Source organism: Strix uralensis, chromosome 3, assembly GCF_047716275.1.
Source record: "Strix uralensis isolate ZFMK-TIS-50842 chromosome 3, bStrUra1, whole genome shotgun sequence".
NCBI classification, from domain to species: Eukaryota; Metazoa; Chordata; class Aves; order Strigiformes; family Strigidae; genus Strix; species Strix uralensis.
Window position 1 is genome coordinate 74,579,443 of NC_133974.1, and position 22,225 is coordinate 74,601,667.

The window sequence follows — 22,225 nt, forward strand, 5'->3', positions numbered from 1 at the left end:
TTTATAATTTCACCCTTTATTGACTATTACCTCAAATTCCAGGTTATGTTTTTGGAGGAAAAATAGGCAGAGTGTGAAATTCCTCTGATCTACTTCTATACTCACTTTAGGTAGGAAACCTATTCTTTGTTTGTGTCTACCTTGGAAGCAGCCAGTATGGCAGTATGTCAGTATCTGGAGAAAATTTGTAGGGAAAAACACACCATCCTGACATTTGAAAAAGAGGCTGAAGAGATGTGGGTATCTTTCCCGTACTGTCTAAATGGCTTTCACTAGTTAGCATTTGAAACACAAATGTGACAGATTAGGTACATCTTACATCTTGAAAACTGTGTATGAAGAATTTAGTTTATGCACACACTGCCCTTCATAAATTTAAGGCTTGGCTGAAATGTGCTCTGCGTTTGTAGGATTGAAGGCAAAGCAGACTGAGATAAGCTTTCAGTTTCTACAATTATTTCACAATCTGCCTGATCCTTCAGAAAGCTCTATGACTGAAGAGTTGATAGGATCAAAGAGTTCTGTTGCCTGAAGAAGTAACCTCAAAGGAATGGCCATAAATTAGACCATGAGTCCACTGAGTTCAATATCCTGCCTCCAACAGTAGCTGAAAGTGTATTTCTAGAAAAGGGGTAAGTTTTCTCCAAGTTTTAATTTAATTTCAATTCTTCATATTGGAACTTCACACAATCTTCCATGGTCAGGTCCATGAAGTGATTTCAGGAAAAGGACTAAATTTAATTTAACCTGATATTTTTCAGGATGTTGATGAAGAGAAAAATACTAGAGTTATGTACTTGCAGTATCTCATTGTGCTGGAATGATTTATTGCAGTATTTTTTGTTTACACAAAATCATTATTTTTTTAAAATAATAATGCTTCCAGGACAATTTGCAGTAATTAGACTTGTGGGTTCACCAAGATCAACTGACAATAACAAAGAGATAAATTTCAGTTTCTTAGTTTCATACACCACAGTGAAAACTACATGCTGCTTTCTTCTGTTTTTTTCAAGGTAATCAGATTGCTTTGGGCAGGCTTGCCAGAGTCTGTATTCTTATGAAGCAAAGAATGGAAGAGCTAAAAATAGATTACACAGAACTGTCACATGCGCTTGTTACAGATGAATCAAAGATTAAAGTTGACTTTAGTCTGCCAGAAAGATTAACACAGGTTTGTGTACGAACTTTCATATTTTCATGAAACCATGGATTTACCATGAATGCAATCTGTGCATTTTCTAAATACTTAAAGTGTTATCCTTCAGTTGTGATACATATTATTAGAAGGTTAGTGCACATGAATGTTAAATAGAAATATGTAATTTAAAAGAAAAATTAAAAAAATATTGAACTTCACATAATAGATGAGATTGATCCTACTGTGATAGTTACATTTTATCTACCTGAAACAAAGGAAAGCATTTAACAAAAAGCAGTGCTCAGCTCTTAGGGAATTGCTACATAGCATTTTTAGCAGCTGCTAATACAGAGATTCTTCTTTGAAACACTTCTGCTTCAACAGATTTGGAAGCAATCCCTTTACATTAATTGCCTCATCAGTTAAATCTGTAAGATCACTCGGGGAACACTATACAAAATTTACTACAATGGGGGACAACATTTCATTGAAAAGAATCCCAGAAAACACAGGATTAGGTCTTGCAGTGTACCAAAACATAATACAACTGAGAGCTGAGTGGCTCACAACCCTGGAGGATGTTTCTGTTCAATTTTAGAAGTAAACTATCAAACGTCAGCCAGTTTCTGGCAATCTGGATGTGTGAGAAAAGTATATACAGAAGTCAGGCCATTGGTACCAGCATGCTTACTTTTCAAACCATGGGTGAATTTGTCAAGAAGTTAATCCCAAGTAATAAAGGTAGAAAAGACTAAGAGTTAATTTAGTTTAAGACTAGAAATCTTGAAGTAGTAGTGAAGATAAGTTGGGAAGCGTGATTATTGAACTGACAAGCTCATACAACAAAATAGTACTATTCAAACTAAATTAACACATACATCATTATTATTGTAACCTCTGGGTCCCAGTTATATACATGCATCTTGCTAAGAGGTACTGCTCTACAGCTAGTCAATGAAAGCTGCATTAAGTACCAAGACAATACCCTTTTTGATTATGTTTTACAGGGAGACTTTTGAGCTGTAATTTCCACTACACAGGGGTCTAATAGCAAAGAATAAGCTTGGGCAATTTTACCATAAATGCTAATACCAACCAGAGTAAATACTGTAAGGGGCTGAATCTGGAGGGGTGGGAAATGGCATTAGGAAGCTCAAGAGCTTCTGTAGATTCACTTTAGACAGAAAAGTATGCATAAAAGGCAACAGGGAAATCATTTCAGCAAGCTCAAAAGGTAATCTACCTTTGGAACTCATCACTTCACAAAGAGATGGAGTATTTTAGATGAACTTAGGTGACAGGAGAACAATAACATTATACCAGTTTGCTCAAGGAATATACCAAGGCCTTGCTTTTTCAATCCCCTAGCCCAGGTACAGGACTACTGTCAATAGTAACCTTTCTACATACATTCTCCCAGACAAAGCTACAGACATGCTATTGTAAGACAAACAATTCTGGCTTTGGAGACTTCAGAGGCACTATATCTGCAGCAGACCTTAAAAAAAAAACCCACAAGCAAAAACCCCAACAACAGAAAAGCCACAAAATGAAAAGATAAATAGGTAGTCTGTAAGAACCACAGAAAGCCTCATGTCCTCCTGTCTCCCTGACTTCAGTTTCACAAAATGGAGAACATAATGGAGGAAAAAAAAGTGAGAAGATAATAAGAGCTGCAACAGTAGAAGGAATAGTATCTGTAGCTCCTACTACAGGTTGCTATCAGTTATGTTCCTTCTGTGTGGTTCTAGACATCTTTTCTCAAAAAAGTTTATTAGAATTAGAAGCAGTAAAGAAAGCAAGTGACATCACATCAATGGAGTGTTTTCCACACAAGGAGATAATGAAACAAACCTAGATTCTAGATCACTCTGAATAAGGCAGGAGCAAGAAAGGGTTGACAAAGATGTTAGAGTTCCATATAGAGCATGGAAAAGTGAATAGGGAATAGTTACTCACTTTTTCACAATAAAGAGGTGAAAACTTAAATATACATTAAACAGTACCTCTTAAAATATGTTGTAAGCTTTTTGGTTTTGCTTTGTTTTGTGGGTTTTTTTGTTTGTTTTTTAAGAACAGTTAGAGTAGACTGCTATAGAAGCAAGTCTGATTTGTTTCTTGTATTATTTCAGTAGCTAGAAAAAAATTGGTCTGCTCCAGGAATGATTCTCCTCTGTGCTATAGAAATTAAGCCACGAACATTCAATGACAGTGCTTTAGCAAAAAGTCAAAATTGTATCATGTTCATACCTACTCAATTTCAATTGGTAAAGAGAAACTATCAAAATTTTAAGCACTGAGAGGTAGTTCTGCCTTGCCTTAAAATTCTTGTAATAATACAGTTGAAACTAAAAATTAAAGTGTGAACTGAAGTACATGTAACAGTAAATGAATGCAGATTTTCAGTGCAGTGCTGCACAACCACAGTGCCAATCAGGTTCTTTGTGGTGTTGTTTTTGAGGTTTTTTTATTAAAGTTCTAGAAGAGTATCACAGCAGTTATAGATTTAGAAGTACACTGAAGATGGAGAAAACATTAGAGAAAATACTAAATTGAAATGCATCAAAACATTCAGTTTGGATAAACAGTGGGAAGTGAGAGGTGTAAGAAAAAAAACACACACTAGGAAAAAGTAGTCTCTCCACAGAGCTATGTATTCTTAGAAATTATACTAGAATAAACTTCTCTTTAAATCGTGAAAAGTCAACTAGCCTTCACATTGTAATATTGTAATTGCATAGAACAAGCTTCAAACTAATCTTTTCCTTCAGAATGACTATTCATAACAGAAGGTTTTTGATTGCAGAAATTGTAACTTGCTGAAGCTGAGACTACTTTTGGTTATCTTTCTTCAGATCAGCTTTAGACATTTCTGTTGAGAAAGGAATATGCAGACAGATGTAGACTGCTGCAAATAAAATATGGCTTTCCAACTGATCACAGATGTGCATACATCTGGGAATTAGCCAGTCTTAAATTTCTATGTACATCACTTTTAGCAAACAATAAAAATACACAGAACCGTTGATATTATACGTATGGGTGTACCAATATATAGTAGAAAACTATATTACATCAATTAAGTAACAATCTTCTATAGATTTGAATGGCTGGAAAGCAAATGAAGACAATACATAAACATCCCAAAAGTAAAAGAAAATTTAAAGAAAAAAAAAATCAACGTTTGCAAATAGCTGAACAGGTTTCCATGAATATTTTGTATTTATATTGTACTTTTTACTCAAACACTTTAAAGCACTTTAGAACCATAAATAAAAGAAATTCAGCACAGTTCATGAAATCCTTCAATCCTAATTGCAGTCTTGGTAACAAAACATGCTCTTCAAGATACTGAGTCTCTTGTTGCAATTATGGCTTTGTTACATTCTCAATGTGCATAATTAGACACAATTCACAGCATAAATTACTGCACTCTACCAGAACAGCTTCTGTCAGTAACATTTTTGGGGGAGGAACACATATTCAGAATTTAGAGTATCTGCATTTGTCAGAGTTCAGTTTTTTTCAGGTCTGTGCTTTAGTGTCTTCTGTAGTTTATCAGCCTTTTTTTTCTTTAATATTCTCAAAAGATTGAGCAAAAATACATGAGTTTAGTAGCATGGAAGAAGCATGTAGATAATGCATTAGCACTATTCACCTAAGTTAAGGTTGGTATATAGTAATTTGTTCACATATGTTTGTAGTTTATTCAACAATATCTGGTTTACTGAAACTATTTCAGCTGTTTTACTTATCCTGATGGCACTGAACTATGGTATCTCAACAACGTACATTCCCAGACAGCTGCATTTATTTTACATATGTTAATTTTGCATACAAAACAAGTCTTACCCAGCTCTAGTTGTTTTATATTCCACCTTAAGGATAGGTTTGCAGGGTTCTGGCTTCTTTCCATCCTTCAGCTGCTTTCCTAAAGTTAATTATTTTCTTATATTAATCTTACACTTTCACAACATGATGACAAATTATGAAATTCACTATACAGCTTTCAAAGTAGAACATTCATACAAACATATTCAACACCTCTGACAATTATACAGTATGCCTTGGAATAATATTAAAGATTTATTAAAACTCCCAGTACACCAACCTAGAATATTTAGGTTTAGTTTTTTGTTTTTTCCCCAGCATTTTCTTTGTTTTGTTTTTTTTTTTTTAACTGTTGTAGAATATTTGTTTTCAAAAATATAATCTTCCCACAAAAAAGTTGTTTTAACTAACACTGGGATATTTAAAATTTATCTTGTGTCTACCATTTCACAATTAAAATTGGTCAGCTTACAAGTAAAGTGAGGTTTATTCTGTGTGTTATCCTTAAGGATTAATACTTGAACTTCAACATGAAGGCCCGCTCTTTCTCTGCTGTGCATTATCAGCAAATAAAGCTTCTACAGATAGAATTTCCCATGAAATCAGTAGAAATTAAGAGTATGGTGTAAATATGCATCTTTTCTATCTGAACATCGATAAGGTCTGATGCAACTATAAAGTTCTGCAGAAAATTTAATTTTCAGCCCAAGATCAAAATAAAAATGTGTATTGAAAGAGGCCAAAACAAAATAAAGTTAGTCTTGTCTAACTAGTTCTACTACTACAGTAGCAGTCAGGTTTTAATTTTTGACTGCTACAGGATCATACAGAAGTCCACAGCTTCCTTTTCCCATTCCAGTCCACAGCCAGCACAGTAAAGGCTCAGATAGTTAAACGAGAGAATGCTTAAGTATAGCATCTTGTACTACAGCTGTAACCTCATAGATTACCCTCACTGTTACATTGACAGGAATCTGAAGTAAGTTGCTAAGACACAACTTAGACACATACACACCATATAAACCTGGCATTTGTATAGAAGTTTTTTTGAAGAACAGCAGCATATTTCACAGAACATCATGTAATGTTAATTTCCTAGATTAACATTAATGCAAGACTTCTCAGAAGTGGGAACATCTTACCAGATGCTAGCCTTACTCTGTTACAAGCCTTTCCAAGAATTTATATGGTAATCTACACATTTATACATGAAACAGATGCTTTCTTGTATGTATTTTAAACAACATATGGGATTGTAATGTCAAGCAAAAGCAAGACCTGCAAAATATGCATTAGTTAATTTTGAGATCAATGCCACTGTATGAAAGGCAAGCTTAAAGTTCAGAGATTTAGACAAAACCACACTGATTTGGACTCATTTCATAAAGACTTTATTTTTAATGAAATCTATCAGAATTTGATATGACAGAGAAAGTTTTTTACTTGCACTGCAAGTGCATTTTGATTTTGCAAAACACACTTCTATTAAAATTAAGTTCTCTGTGCTTTAAGCACTATCAAACACAGTGTGTATCCATTTTCATCTTACCATGTGGAGTGATTGTCTGGAATGGTTTGGTAGGAGATTTTACATTCCAAATGGTCAAGGTACCATCTGAGTGACTACAAATAAATTGTTTTCCTTCATGATGCCAAGCCACAGAGTGGATAGCCTATGCAAGAAAAAAGAAAATGCAGAAAAATGTAAGATGAGTATCTAAGTATCATTTTATCTTTACTCCTTCCTCCATGACATTAGACAGCAACAGAAAATTAGAGAAAGTACTAATTAAATCATACTGCTCTTAGTATGCCCTAATTTACCCATGGTAAGTTTTCCATTTGTAATTACTTCTTTCAGACATTATCCATCAGAAATAGTCTTCATTGTAGTGACATGTTTTAAGGAGGGGAAAAAAAAAAATCCTCCTCAGTGTAGTATTACAGGTTTTTTTTTCAACAATGGATAGCATGCAGAGAATAACCACAAGTACTTATTTGAGTTTTGCTAACCAAAATTTTTTATTCTTGTGAAAAATGCATTATCCGTACAAGAAATGAGAGAAATCCCATCTACTTGATGGGATTATTAAGTCAAAATTTTAAATGGCCTTTTGAAATGTCTCTGGTTATGCACAAGAAGCAAACATGGGCTGAGAACATAAGTAAAAATGAGAATTGAAGTAATGATAAGATTTTTTTGGAAATTATGAATGAAGATGAAAACATTATGAATAAGCATTCTAATGTTACAATGACAGTTTTAAGGTACAGGAAAGTGTAGGAATCTACTAATAAATCTGTGCAGGTATCTACTAGTAAGTATTTCCAAGAAATACAGAAGCATCTTTATAGTCATCAAACTAGGAATGGAATGATTAAACCATGCCACATGAAATCTTACTGCAGAAAGACGCTAAATGAAATTTAGTTGCTGCCTTCAGGCCAGAAAAAAGTAAACAATCAAGCAGAGAGTACAAATAAGGCAAAGAGATTAACTATCAAGAAGACATTGGTGCCATTTCTGTTTCCAGCATCTCTACTAATACGTGGAGACATTATGAAACCATTAGGTGATGTTTGAGGAAATTTTATATAGAAATGTATATATTGATATAGCATGAAAATGTCAACAATGAAAACCCAAAGTGTTTCTCTACTCCCCAAAAGGTGCAGAAGAAAATATTACTTGCTAGAAGTATGGAACTTTGATATTACTAAGAATGTAGATTTGTTTAGTTCATATAGTAAAGACATTACTCTAGGTAAAGCTAAAAGCAGGACCTGAATATGTGAAAGCTGATGGGTTTTATGTACAATACCATCTTCTAAGTGGATACCCTCAGCAGACATTCTGTTAGCAGGGCTTAGACTCACTCCATCTCTTCAGGTACCTAGGGATTCCCTCTGAGGAAACCCAGGTGTGTGATTAGTAGAGAATCCTAACTAGCAATGAAAGCTTAGGCAGTAAATTATTATGTGAAGAGCATATCACACAAGACAGATCTAAGCTAGCTTTGCCTAAACTGATTACACACAGATCAGATCTTCACATTTCATGAAATTATACAGAAAAACAAGACAGTTTCCAGCAATATGATTGGGAGAATCCAGTCATTAAACAGAGGAAAATCACTACATTACGTGAATGTTTCCAGTAATAGCTTTTCCAACCTAAAGTAGAAGAAGATCTGGATATCTGTAAATTACAGATTAACTAAATTTAGTATTTGTTAGTGAAATTTAATCTTGTTCCCTATATAGTGTGGAATCACTACAGATTTTGTTAGAAGACAGATTCAGTGTACCAATATCACATCTACACATAGGTAGCTCAGAAACCTAGACATCTCACATGAAGCCTCCTAGAGTCAAAGTGAAATAGTCTTGCTCATTCTAAGATAAATTTTTATTTAGCAAATAAAAGCAGGTATTATAAAACAAATTTTACACAAATATTGAAAATTTGTTTTCATATACTCATGTAGTACCAAAGTCAGTGATCAGCAAGTTTGAAAGTGCACACTCTGTAAAGCAAAGGTTACATTTCAAAAGGCTCTTTTCACCAACAAATTATCTACACACTATGACTAGCAATACAATGTAATAAGTATGTTTTAGGTACTTTCCGATGTGGAGTCTAACCAACAACAACCTACAACGGTAGGCAGCCCAGAGTGTAAACAGAACAGCTTTTGATATACATTTATGTAGAAATAGGTCTTAAGAACCAGTAAGAAAGCAAGCTTTATAGAAGGAAGGATAACTCTGAGAAATTAACACGTTTTCCTTTTCTTAAAAAAAGAAGGTCAAGAGGAAGGAAATGCAACAATCCATTACTGTTGAAACAGCATTAATGCTTAAGAACATAAAAAGATCTGATAAACTGAGAACAAAGGAGAAGGATGACTGCTATCACTTAATTTCTGCAAGGAACCTGATGGGATGGAAAGAAAGCTGAAACGGAATAACGAGGCCTCTGGCTTTATGGCTATTTATTGTCCAGTTTTATAAAGCATGTGGTTACATTTAGCAATGCAGCTAAATATTATTTAAAGCATAACAAAAATACAAGTTTTAGGTATTTTTAAATTAATCCATCTAACAATTCTGTGGGCTGAGTATGATAAACTTTGGTACAGAGCACTATCCTCTGGTATTACAAAATCTGCAACTTTTTGTAAGCCTGAAAAATAAAACCAGACCTGTAGACTAGCTGTAGCATAACCTCTAGGTATACAACAGGCTAATGTATCTACAGTGGCAAGGCAGTTACAATGAAAAAAGTACAATAACTTTAGGTGGCACTGGTTGGTTGCTATCAATAGCTTCTATCACCAAAACAAAACTCAATACTCCCAATACTCAAGAGCAAAAGTTTTGACATTTTTTCCATGGTTAATATTAGAGCTAGAATTTGAAGGAAAGCATAACATCCAAGATAGAAAGAAATCAGACAGAATCCACTGAAGCTGTAAATCTATACATAGCTTCTTAGACACTAAAAAGCCCTTAGGGGTAATAAATTTTTTCAAATATTTTAAACAAAACTTACTGATCCAGATTAAAACCCTCTATGTTTTAATCATAATTCTTATCTTTATTTAAAACTTTATCTAGTACCCTTTTAGTACCATAATGCAGCAGTATGCTTAATCAGCTGGTGCTGATTCAACTGCATCTCAAACATTTTTGTGGAATATATCACTGGTCATAGGGATCTCAAACAGACAGTAATCCCTTATGACAAGATCATGTCCTAGTACCACAGAGGACTGTTGCTATATTTAAGGCACAAGGTGTTTATATCCTTAAGAGGAGTTGTCTGCACAGGTAACAAGTCCTGACCTCACTAACATTCTGAATTTTTCCATTTACAAACATGTACTGAATACAGGGAATCTTTACAGGAACTTACACTGAGAATGCTCTATAAAAATAACCAACTTTAAATAAATCTTTAAAATTCCATGTTTAAAACTAATGGCTTCTTATTAAAAGTATTCCTACCACGCCCTTCACTTTGATTCAAAGTTAAGGTAGCTGTTCTGGACTTTATGGAAGTTTGTTTCAAAACTTCCAAGACATTTATGTATTTTCAAGGGGGGGGGGGGGGGAATAAAATCTTACTTTTTTGAATAACAAACCCAGTATGATTGACTGCGCTGTCCTATGTATGCCAAAGCTTAACCAGAAATGTAAAAACTAACCATCCGAGAGTATTATGTGGAGACAGGATGAGCACAAAGGAAGCCTCACTTTCACCAGCTGTTACAGAAGGATTATCCTGGGTGGAAAAATGACTGCTATACTGCCTTCAAAGACTGTGAACATATCTGATTTTCAGAAGGAAACATTCTTGCAATGACTGCAACAGTTACCTGAGGGAGACTGTAGGACTGTGAAGTGCAATCACAAACAAGAAACTGAAAAAGTCCGAGGAATAAAATTAAAAGCATTTACATGCAAATGTCCAACAGAAATCCATTAAGTAGATCACTAGCTTTTAAAAAGAGATTAATGCATGTTTAAAAACATTTTATGAATTTCATTTTTACTGATGCAATAGCTTGGCACTATCCCTAGAAATTGCTATTACGTCTAGGTTCTTTAAAGAGGTACAAAAATTAATAATTCTCACTACAACATTACAATTTAAGACTGAAGTTTTGATTGTATTTTTCCACCAAGGAGATTTAACTGTTTCAATTTATAAAATACATATACAAAAAATCCCTTTTCCATTCCTATAGACTTGTTCCTATAGACTTATTTTAACCCTATAGCTGATTATATGCATATGATTTCAGAACTGTTTGAGACCACTCTTCATATCCTATCTTCCTGCAAGACAAGATACATGGAGAAATGTATTGATACTTTGACACGAACACAAGAACTATTAATTTAAGCTGTTTCCCCTCTTTGAAAGAGACTTTAACCCATTTTTCTAATACCAAGTTTAGACTACTGCAAATACAGTTGCTACAACTCAGAAAACAAAAAATCTCAGTAAACTGGCTTTTAAAAAAACCACAAACATGCACCTACTTGCTTGCTTAACAGAATATCTGACAAAACGTTTCTGCGTACTTTCCCACTGGAACGCACCAGAATCATGGAGAATTCCTTTAATCATGCTTTGGGTTGGACCACAATGCTTACTCTTTCCTGGTGCTAGTTGAGCTTGAAATATACTGTGCATGACTGGTAAGGTCCATGATATGAGATTAGTTATTCTGCAAACTAGAATGTTTACCATAGCCTATTCAGATTTCACTGTTTTATGATAATCCTCCATTTCCACGGACATGGACAGTATTTCCTGGTAAACCTGAACAGATGGCAACACTGACTCCTTTTCTACAGGTTTACCAAAATATTCAAAGCAAGCACAGTAACTTGGGAGTATCTATTCTAACTCTCTTGTCAACAGACTAAGAAAGTGGAAAAAATGCTGCAAAAGGAAGAAAAAAGTGTAGCTACTGGGACTTAAGTGGCAATATATCATGAAGATTGTTTTGATGCAATGAAATGTGCAAGTGCCTAATGACTGTATTGATATGCTTTGGTTTCTGGCAAGTCACATATCAGGGTTGCCTTTTTTTTCCCCTCCTTCCTCTTAACTCCACAGGCTACTTTGACATGTTTTTAATGCTGTCAAATAATCTCTTACCCTCAGCCATGTACCAGAACATTAAGCCTAAAAATAGTAATCTGTAATACATTTTCTGAGTTAATGCTATCAAAGCTTACTTGAAATCAGAACAAAATACTACTTGAATGGACTTTAAAAAACTAGTTTTAGTTTTCAGAAGTTGCATTTTAATAATCTAGAAACAGAACTAATAGTTGAGAAATTTGTTTTATTTCCTTCATGGCGAAAAATATAGTATGGGAAACATTTGCAGTATAAACTGTATTCCATGTACGAAACACATAACTTTCTTTTTTTTAAATCCCCAATGTTTGAACATAAAAGGCTTAAGAATGATGCAAAAAATTTACAGTCTTATTTTTCCACTGAGCCTGCCCAAGACAAAAAGGATGTTTTGAGGAAAGGTGTTTCAAAGAAACATTCAAAGAAAAGTTCATGCACAACTGCAGTCCCTTTATGTCACAGATAATTTACTCCAAATTCTCTGAAAAAGAATGTTAGAATGTTACATTTATGCATTCTTCTAATTAATTCTAAACATGCAACATATTACTGTTATAATAAAAAGCATACAGTACTGAAAGTTCAGTATCTCATTTGTAATATAGAAAAATGAAGAACAAATTCTAAATTCCCTGTTACAAACTAGAATGTTGTGGAGGGAAGAACCAGCAACCAGCACTAATACTAATCATGACTGAGAGCTGCCTCCCCCAGCCATGGTTAGACAGAAATATGATTACAAAGGTTTTAGGTGATGGTGTTGCCCACTCCATAAGCATTCCTGCCCTTGGGATGAGTGGTCCTAGTGTTCCTGTGCTGCAACTACCAGAGCAGGGTTCTGGGCAGGCACACATATTCAGACAGGAAGGAAGCATGGATAGGGTTCCACTGATCCAGCTTTCAGGCAACAAATTGAGACTGCCCCACCACAACATGGGAATTTGCTTCAGGAAAGTCTCCCAAAGGTCAGGTAAACTGGAATGAAACCAAGAAGGAAGCTACAAAAAAGTATAACATGATTCAGCTTCTTCCCTGAGGAAATTGCACAGATATCTTTCCAAAAACCTCGGATCATGCAGGAAGTTTGACCCTCATTGTTCCTTAGCAGAGGAAGATCATAAAGGATGACATTTAGATCCCTTCACACATCTGAAGTTTTGAGTCAAAAATAGTTGCATCAAATGATGGCAGCAGACTATACAGCCCCTCAAGTTACACGTTTTAAGACCAACATCAACTGCAAAGTGATGAGAGAGGAGGTGCCTAATCCAATAGCAAACTTTCTAGCAAACAGTCTTCATGGTATCAATGTGCCTGGGCCATCCTGTTCATGATGCCTGATCGTGAAACCTAGTCACCCATTAACAGCCACCATTACTCAAACAAAGCAGAGAAGTGTGTTTCACAGCACTGTTACAGGAAAAACTGATGGAGAGGATCCAGCTCCAGGGTCCTGATAGCTACATCTTGTGCCTCAATGTCATGCAGAACTGCAACCGTGCTATAGCACCAAGCTCTGCTGATGTCCGTTCTGCAACCCTCAGCAGAAACGCTCACACTCCAGGTAGAGCACTGCAATTTCTAATAGGACAGAATCAGTCATCGCCTTTGCAATGACTGGTGATGGGATTTTATGAAACCAATGGGACTACACAGTTAACCACTACCAAAAGAATTATTTGCTTTCAGCAGGGTTAGAGACAGAGAAAGTTTCCCCAGTGCTAACTAGCAGGCCTGATTCACCAAACAAGATGCCTCTGCAACTCCCCCTGCTACGATTCAGCAGTCTGAGATGGTACAGTCAGGGAGAAAGAAGGGAGACCAGACAGCATTTCCTGTGTCTGATGAACAGCTCTGTACCAGATCTAAAGCATGACAAGATTGGACTAAGTTGCTCTCTTCTTATTGGTTGTAAACTCCACACTCAGAAGAGCTCTCATCAAGAACAAGCAGAGAACTAAGGACATAAATGCTGAGGTTTAAAATCCTGCTGCTTCTACAGGGCAGAATGTCACGTGCATTACCCCCTGTGAGAGGAGAGGTGAAACACGTTCATGGATGGAATACAGCCCTTACAGTCATTGTATGAAAGAAGCCTCTGGCAAAGCCACTGAACCAGGAAATCAACAAGAAACAAGAGCTAGAAAGATTCTGGGCACGGAAATACCCAAGTTTACAAAGTTTCCTAGCAGGAAACTCAATGGCAGAGAGTTTTCTCTGCTCTGCATCACACTTACGAGAAACAGAGGAGATCTCATGAGTTAAGACATTATTCCACCACTGCTAGACTCTGTGTGTGCACTTTCTTGAGCAAGGAAACCACTACACTGTCAGGAAATCTAAAGATTTTCCTCAAACCTTAAGTTTTCATGTGCAACAGGTCTTTCCAACTGATACTTTTCTTGGGTGTACAGGAAGAGGGGAAAAAGAGTTAATTATACTGTGACTTACTGTATTGTCATGCAGCCAACACTAATTATGAAAAGATGTTGCTGAGGCAGAGTAAGACTGCCATTTTGGGAGGCAACAATCTCAGATTAGACTAAGCTATCAATAAACATCTGGGCAAGACATTACAATACTTTAATAATTATATGTCGCCCTAATTATTTGTTATTGGGGTATACGGGAGAAGGAGCAAAATAAGGAATGAATATGGCCAATTTTTTAGTCTCCTTCATTATAAAGGCAGCAGATGTCTTAGTGATCCAGTCAATGAGAAAAGATATTCCAGAAAACCACTCAGGAGCAAACGTACCTCTAAAAGTTATGAATTGCCTTACATCCTGGCTACAACGTCCTTGTAAAAATACTTTGGTTACTTCTATTACATATCTTAAAAATTAGACTGTGTTGCATCTTCTTGACCAAAGTTTTTCAATTCTGAAGTCAGTATTACATGTTAAGAGAACAAAACTAATATCAGTCTCAAATGTGGAGAAAGAAAAAAAAAAATCAAGGTGCAGTCAAATTTAGAATGGACACACATTAAATTAGTTTTGCCTAGAACTGTCTACTTGTTACTCTTCTCTTACCCAAAACCTTGGTTATCTGTACTCTCCCTGTGTTCTGCTCAATTCAGTCAATTTCCCTGGTTTCTGATTTTCTATTCTACTTTAAAATCTAAACAACTGTACTAGACTGCCACCGAAATTGTTTGCTTACTATACATATATAGACATTTCTTTTTTGGCTAAGTATTTGAATTGCTAAGTTATTCAACTAGAATAAACAGGTTCCCTTATTATCAGAATTCCAACAATGCCAGACAGCATTTTTCACAGTATCAGTTATGGTGTTACTTGCCTAAGACTCAAAGTTACCCACATCTCCACAGCAACCTCTTTCAGCATTAAGCAAGTGAGAAGGCTTTTCCCTTTTCTGTTAAGAAAGCTGCTCGTTTAAACTAGCAAAGTTCTTATTATTTGGCAATATCATTTTATTCTTCCAAAATACCACCAAACACCCCCCCCCCCCCCGTTTCTTCTGCATTTTTTAACACTTACATTCACTTACATGAAACTGTGCTAGCTGAGAAACAGCAAGAACAGTATATTTATATAGGCCACTAGTTAGTCAGCACTGATAACATGATTAGAAAGATAACATTATGGAGTTGAATATTCCTTTCACTGACAAACTGAAGGAGATTCTCTATTTTTGCAGCTAAATACAAGACAGGCACTGAAGAATAAAATGAAAGAAAGATACAGAAGCCCCACCTCATCTGACTCACACTAAACAAGAAGGACAGATGTAGGTAGCATACATATACTCATCCACTTTCTGCAGCTTTCTATTCATTATCTTTTCTGTATCTGATAGGATCTTCTCTCAAGGCCATTGGTCCAGAAACAATTACAGCACTCTCAGCAATGGCACCTTTCAAGGAACACATTTTTCAATTCTGTTAGACAAAATCAATCATTTTGTTTCTATGTCATTCAGGCCAGAATCCAGAAGGACTTGAGACTGCCTAACTGTATCAAATCCAGATTCAAGAAGGAACATTACTCTATTCTGCTTTCTGCCTTAGAAGATTAGATCTAAATAACTTGCCCATTGAAGAAGAAATTCCTTGTCGTACAGTGTTAAATGGATGAGAACCAACAAATTATTACTGCACACAGTAATTCTTTTTCTAAAAAGATGTTTTTCTTAAAGGGCAATTTGAACTCACAGAAAAAGTATACTTCAACTTTTAAGACTTGAATGGCCAATATTTTTTTAAGCAACTTTACTTATGTTGATTCTCACTAATGAGAACAGTGAAACTTATCAGGTTCACTCTATAGATCTTCAATTTTTACTCTCACATTCCTATCCATTCCCAGCATATGATAATGCACATTTCTTTACAAAACGATCTGTCCTGAGGTATTTCGTTACCCCTTCTGCAATAAAAAAAAAAAAACTGAACAACTAGATGTATTCACTTATAAATCCTAAAGGAAATCAAAGATGAAACTGCTGAACTGCTTACTCACTGCTGTTTGCAACCTCAAATCAGGAAGATGACAAGTATGGAGTCAGTTTTTAAACAAATTGACCACAAAATCCAAAGAATAACAGAATAAGCAGCATAGTGGGTAAGTTTCTAGAAACTGCAACAAAACTTTATTAAAGAACAGAGTTAATTGACATATGAATGAGTATAATATACACCAGGAAATCAACATACTTTTAAGAAAATCATATCCAACAAACCTCCAAAAATGGTAACAAACATGTGGCTAATGGAAACACCAATTAAGCTGTCTACACAATTTTCAGAATCTTTCAAGAACATCTCTCAAAGGTTAGTTTCCTTACAGAAATCCTTGAATAGATGAATAATCAGTTAAGGTATCAGGAAGTAAAGCAAGCTAGAATAAAGACAGGCTGACAGTAATTGATTAGTTCATGGATGAAGGTAATTGGCAGAGACCCTCAGGGATCTGTGCTCCCAGTTTATTCGTAAATAGCTCAGAAAATTAGAACAAAGCATATTAAGGTGATAAATCTGCTGACAACACCAAAGCATATTCAAGGTAGAAATGAGGATTTCAATGAAGAACTGCAGAAAGACTTAAAATTTTTAACTGTCCAATTATGTAAATGTGAAGCAATGCAAAAACACAATGGACTTTGAGCTGACAATTAACACTGAAGAATGAGACTAGCTTTATAGTACGTTGTTCCAAGGAAGTATCTGCTTAATGCTTGCAGCACAGAAGGCTAATCCAGTATCAAGATCAAGAGAGATAGAAAACAAAACCAAACATAATTATTCCACATCATAAATCCAGCATGCCCACATCTTGAATACACTATATTGTTGTGTTTCTCTTTTATAAAACAAAGACAAAATAGAATGGTTAAAAAAAAGTTAGAGCAAGAAGAATAAGAGGTATAGGAAAAACTTGAGTAAGACTAGAAAAAGATGACAGAGATACAAGTGAGTTTATGAAACAAACCATCAGAGGGAATTAATTAGGTGCATGCAATGAAACTGGAAGGTAGAAAATTGCTCTTCACATAACATGCTTTGAGGCTTATACAGACATTTCTGAACAAAGAAACCTCATTCAGCTCTGATGTTCTAATACAGCTCTGATGATCTAAGGCTTAGACTACTTCAGAGACTCCCCCTTCAAAGAAACTCTTCATTGGTAGAACTAACACACACAAGCATGAGTGCTGAGCCAGAAGCACCACAAACCGCCCCCCCCCCCCCCAAATCCTGCCTTAAGTTCAGAGCAGAGCTAAGGAAAACACCCACTGTGATACAAGAAACAGGCCTAGCTGGTACTGAGCAATGACACAGACATTTTAGAATCAATGAAATGTAATCAAGACTAACTTTATGTTAAATAAAATACATCAACTTGCATATTGTGTTGAATGATTTTTCTTGATCTCAGTCTTTCAAAAAGCCTACATTCTCTCAAGAAGCAAATTTTAAAGAAAGAAATGCCATTCAACACCATTTTTAAACCTTCTCTAGTTTTATTTCAAACCTTGATTTTATCCTACAAAAGGTGTTTATAGAAATGTCCTAGTGAGATTATTTCCTGGTTTCTTCCCTCCCTCCCTGCTCCCACTTCTCAGAATATGTGACATTCCAAATTACAGAAATTGCTAAACCATCTTTTTTCAACTTAAGACTCAAACTCTTAACACAGGTGAAAAATCACACTACTCAATAACAGAGAAAAAGATCTGAAAGTTTTCCCCTCCAGCCCCTGAAATCAGTGAAGAAATCCATCCATGCCACCAGTCATTGCTTCATGAACCTCAACTCAGTGAAAACTTATTCAATCTGAAGTTTCTATTAGTCAGACTCTACAGCTATTTTAGAGAAAACTTCAAGTACTTGCAATTTCAAAGAGACCTATTTACTGATCCACTGGTGAAAGCAGCAGGGAAAAAAATGAAAAAATAACCAGTATTAGAATAGTGAATGACATCCTCATAGTAACATTTTTCATCTGCATTACCTCATCATGTGTGTATCTGTAATCTGCCTTCTTTGACTTCAGATCCCATAATACCACTGTTCCAGACTCAAAGCCAATCAGGAGCTGCAATAATAAGCAGATATATTAAGTCTTTATAAGGATAAAAAAAAATACCATTTGCAATGCCTGTAAGTTCCTGCCCCAAATAGATGCTGCATGTAGTAACTACAAGTAGTTATGAAGACAAAAATTAGTGAGAAACAGCAAAGACCTCAATGTTGAGGAGGTTTACTTTGTACTTGTTGTCATTCTCCTAAACTTTCAGCAAATACAACTGGCATTCGTGTAAAATTAGAAAAAAATAATGCACTCTTCAAAAGAGTCCTTGGAAATCTCTTTGAGTTCCAGAAAGGCCATCATTAAATTTTAAGTGTACTCCTTCCTGAGCGAAAATGGGGGGGTTGGAAAAGAGAACTTTTTGTTGTGCATTTTCCTCACCAGAATTTGTTCTGCTTAGATTAGCTGTAAGAACACACTATTCTTCCTGAAGTTCTAGTTAACGGTTCATTGTCTATAAAGAAACTATGTAATATAAGCTTTCTCCAGATATCCATCACAATTGAGATAACTGGCTAAAGGAACACCAAGAACATTAGTTGTTAAGAAGAGGAAAGCTAGAGAGAAATTAAAGAAGATAATTTTCCCAATAATCTTTTTTGCTAGAAGCAGTACTAAACCATTTCTGCAGAGAGCAAAGATTCAAATTGCTCATAAAAATCAGTCTAACACACTGTTGAGTACTTAAGTTTTTTGCTCTCCTATCTTAAGTGACAGTCCTCTTAATGAAGAAAAAAAAAAAGGCCAATACAAAACATTAGTAGCAGTCTTGGCACTTGTTCTATAGAAGGCGGCAATGCAGCTTCATCTTTCATAGTTGCTGGATCTACTGTGAGATCTTTCCTTTGAGCAATGTTGTTACAGAGAATCAGCTCTTAGCGTTAAACGACACACCTTCACTCCCACTTCTTTTTCCCCCCCACAACAGACATACAAAAAAGTAGCAGTTGTCTGCCAGGATTTACTCACTGTTGAAACGGCCTACTTCCTGTGAGCAAACTGAAAAGCCTTGAGGAGTGTCCTTCGTATTACAAGTTAGAAAACACTGCCTTCACACACATGTCATTGTAGTCAAGGATAGAGATCTAAACCAGTATGGTCTATGGCCGTACCTAGAGGTTTTTGCCTAGACAGCCTTTTCAGTACATTAAGATTATCAAGGTGTATTTCCAGTATGAAAAATAACAGAGGATCTCCAACCCGCTTACAGAGCAAATATGTGATCCATATCAGTGCTATACAGCACTAAAATACCCTAATATTAGATACATCTGATCTAGTAAAAGTGAATATTAAGGTTTTTTCCTCAATGCAGTGTCATGTATACTATTATTTTAAATCACCTTGCTTATCATAAGCCATATTTTATAATTTTTCTGTTTTAACTTTAAACATTAGAAAAAACATAGTGATTAGAAGGTTAACAACATAATTTTTTAAAGTGAGTACACAGGAGGTTCTTGCAACTCCACAGTTTTTTTTCTGCAATATTTTTCTTATGAAAAAGAATAGGAGCATAAGGTCAGATTCTAAACCACTGATTGATAGCCTGATTGTAAAAGACAGTAATTCTTAAACTTTAATTAACAATAATTAAGTGTGGGGTTGAATACACTAGAAGTATAACTAGAAAGTAATTTGTCTTTTCTGAAGTTACCACAGCTTCATAGCATTCATATTCTAGGGTTCACGATTCTGGAATGCGATTCAAACCTAACTCTACAGAGAAATCCATCAGTTATGCACTTACGGCAGTAAGCTTCAGCCCAATGAAAACCACCTATACTGAAACCTCAGATGTCTAGGATACAAGCTTAAAACTAGCATGTTATTAAAATGCTCAAACCACTGCTGAGACAACAGTATCATTCCCTCTCTTCAGTTTTATCCACCAAGTTGTCAATTTAAAGCAAGTAAACCAAAAAAATAGTATTTCTCCTGCATACGTGGAATAGTAGTAAGCAAAATTTTCTCTCTGAAGATTCTTCAAAAATGGGAGCTCAAAACTGTAGGATATTTCTGAGACATTACACTGACAAAAATAATAATTCAGAATTTAATTCATTGATCTACTCAATCACTATACCTGATTATTCTACAGCGAAGTCATTGATGAAAATCTGTTTAAAGTGGCATCAAGGTCTCTCTGGCTGTTATAACCACACCTTTGTCAGGGGTCTACACACTTTTGGAAAAGATACATTTAAGACTGCTGTTTTCAAATCCTTCTTTCATATTTTGCTTTATTCCTATTGTCAAAACTAAGGAAATCCCCTCCTGCTTACTATCCATCAGAGACCAAGGCATCTGAAGAAAAGTTGCAGTAAACCACTATGATTTACTAAATAATTATATGGGACACACAAGCTACAGAGGCTGAAGATCCTTCATAGAGTGAGCGAGCCATGTGATCCCATCCCAAGACTTGTAGAAGAGGTCTGTTACCTGAAGCACAGACTTAGTCTTGCAACCATGACTTAAGTGAGAAATATAATATGATTTGGTACTACAATAAGTGCTGTGACCTAGAGAAGGCATACTAACATTTTAACTTCTTGCTTTCTCTTTTAATTCATGGACCCTTCACTGTGAACTAAAGTTATGTGTTCTACATTGTTCTGGCATGAGCCAGATGGGACAGATGCGACAAAGATGCGACAAAGCAAAGAGTAAACCTGTAGATTTACTTTAGTAATACAGAAGGAACTAATGACCGTTGAGTTCACAGATCAAGTTCTTTGTGGCTACTATGTCACAGGACAAAAATTACTGTCTTGCAAGGGCTTCAAGAACGGGTACTGTAAAACTTCGTCAAAATAAAAAGATTATTATGTTAATACTATCTCAAAAGAAGAAAAAGACAAGTCTAATACATAGCTCTTATTTACAAGCTTTAGTTGAGTTGACTTTTCTGAAGTATCTAGTTGTACTACAGGCCAGTTAGGTTTTAAGCAATTTATTATAATCACTAGATGCAGTTAGCAAAATGAGAATATGTCAGACCTCAAATCCCATAAGAACTGCTGCCTTGGATTAGCTAAACTAAAGACAAAGTACACAGTATTCTATATAAATATGCTACATAAATAAACATTTTGAAGCTGTGAAATAGCAACACCAAAGAGCATTATGAAGTTATTTAATTTCCATCCCACTATCTCTGCATGCAGGTTATGATTCTGCTTTTCTGGTAATACCTTAGTTTTTACCACCATAAGTAAAGTTGTTCCCTTTTTGTTTTCAAAAATTTTTGCAATTAAGCACTTTCAGCTGTGTTTTCAAATGTTTCGGACTACAAGATGTATGCAGTTGTTCCAGTAATGCATCCTAAAGTCATGTCTGTAACTTGCTTCATGTTATTTCAGAGCCTAAAACCTTGATTTAGCATTTGTTTATGCTTTCAACATTGTCCTCATCTACTTAATCCTTCCTTAAAAAGCAGTGGTATCTATACTTTAAAAAAAAGTTTTGCTTGAAAATGAACATATTGAATAGTCTTTAAACATATCCTACCTTTCCTTCATCCATTGGATTGTCACTAATGTGGACAATTGGTCCTGGGTGAGATTTGGACGACCTAAACAAGAAATATTTCCATTTAATTAAAAAATTTCCCTGTTCAAAACTGCATCTCAAAATTATTGCAATACAGATTCTACAGATATAGACTCCATGTGAGCAACCTATTGACATTTCAGCATGGAGTCACTTTTATCTTCAAGCCCATAAACATTTTCCGTCTATTTTTAGGCACTTGGTTTCTGTGTTTTTGTAAGAAGGAAAGACTTATTTACTGCTTATTCGCAACACAGAAAAAAAATGCCATTAGCTTCATAATATCTATCTTAATGTTTGTTGTTACAGAACTGACACAGTTGGATAAAATGTTTATTTTTACGTTGCAAGACAGGTCTTTCCATTATTCACAAACTGCCCAAACTACATGTTGTTAAAACAACACAGAGTTAAGACTTTATGCTGACTTCTTGCTGTTGAAGAAGATGGACTAATGAAGACCTGTGTTTGCTTTAACAG

The 22,225-nt window shown here is 35.3% G+C and overlaps 1 protein-coding gene across 10 annotated transcripts in view; it reads right to left on the reverse strand.

The window, feature by feature from the left end:
* Positions 1-22,225, reverse strand: part of STXBP5 (syntaxin binding protein 5) — a 114,435-nt gene that overhangs the window by 47,823 nt on the left and 44,387 nt on the right. For all 10 annotated transcript variants that reach the window (XM_074862901.1, XM_074862900.1, XM_074862902.1 and 7 more), the window contains exons 6-9: positions 21,704-21,767; positions 18,113-18,196; positions 6,522-6,645; positions 4,994-5,072 (exon numbers count right to left, since the gene is read on the reverse strand). In XM_074862901.1, the coding sequence (XP_074719002.1) occupies positions 4,994-5,072; positions 6,522-6,645; positions 18,113-18,196; positions 21,704-21,767 (351 nt within the window). The remainder of the gene's footprint in view (positions 1-4,993; positions 5,073-6,521; positions 6,646-18,112; positions 18,197-21,703; positions 21,768-22,225) is intronic.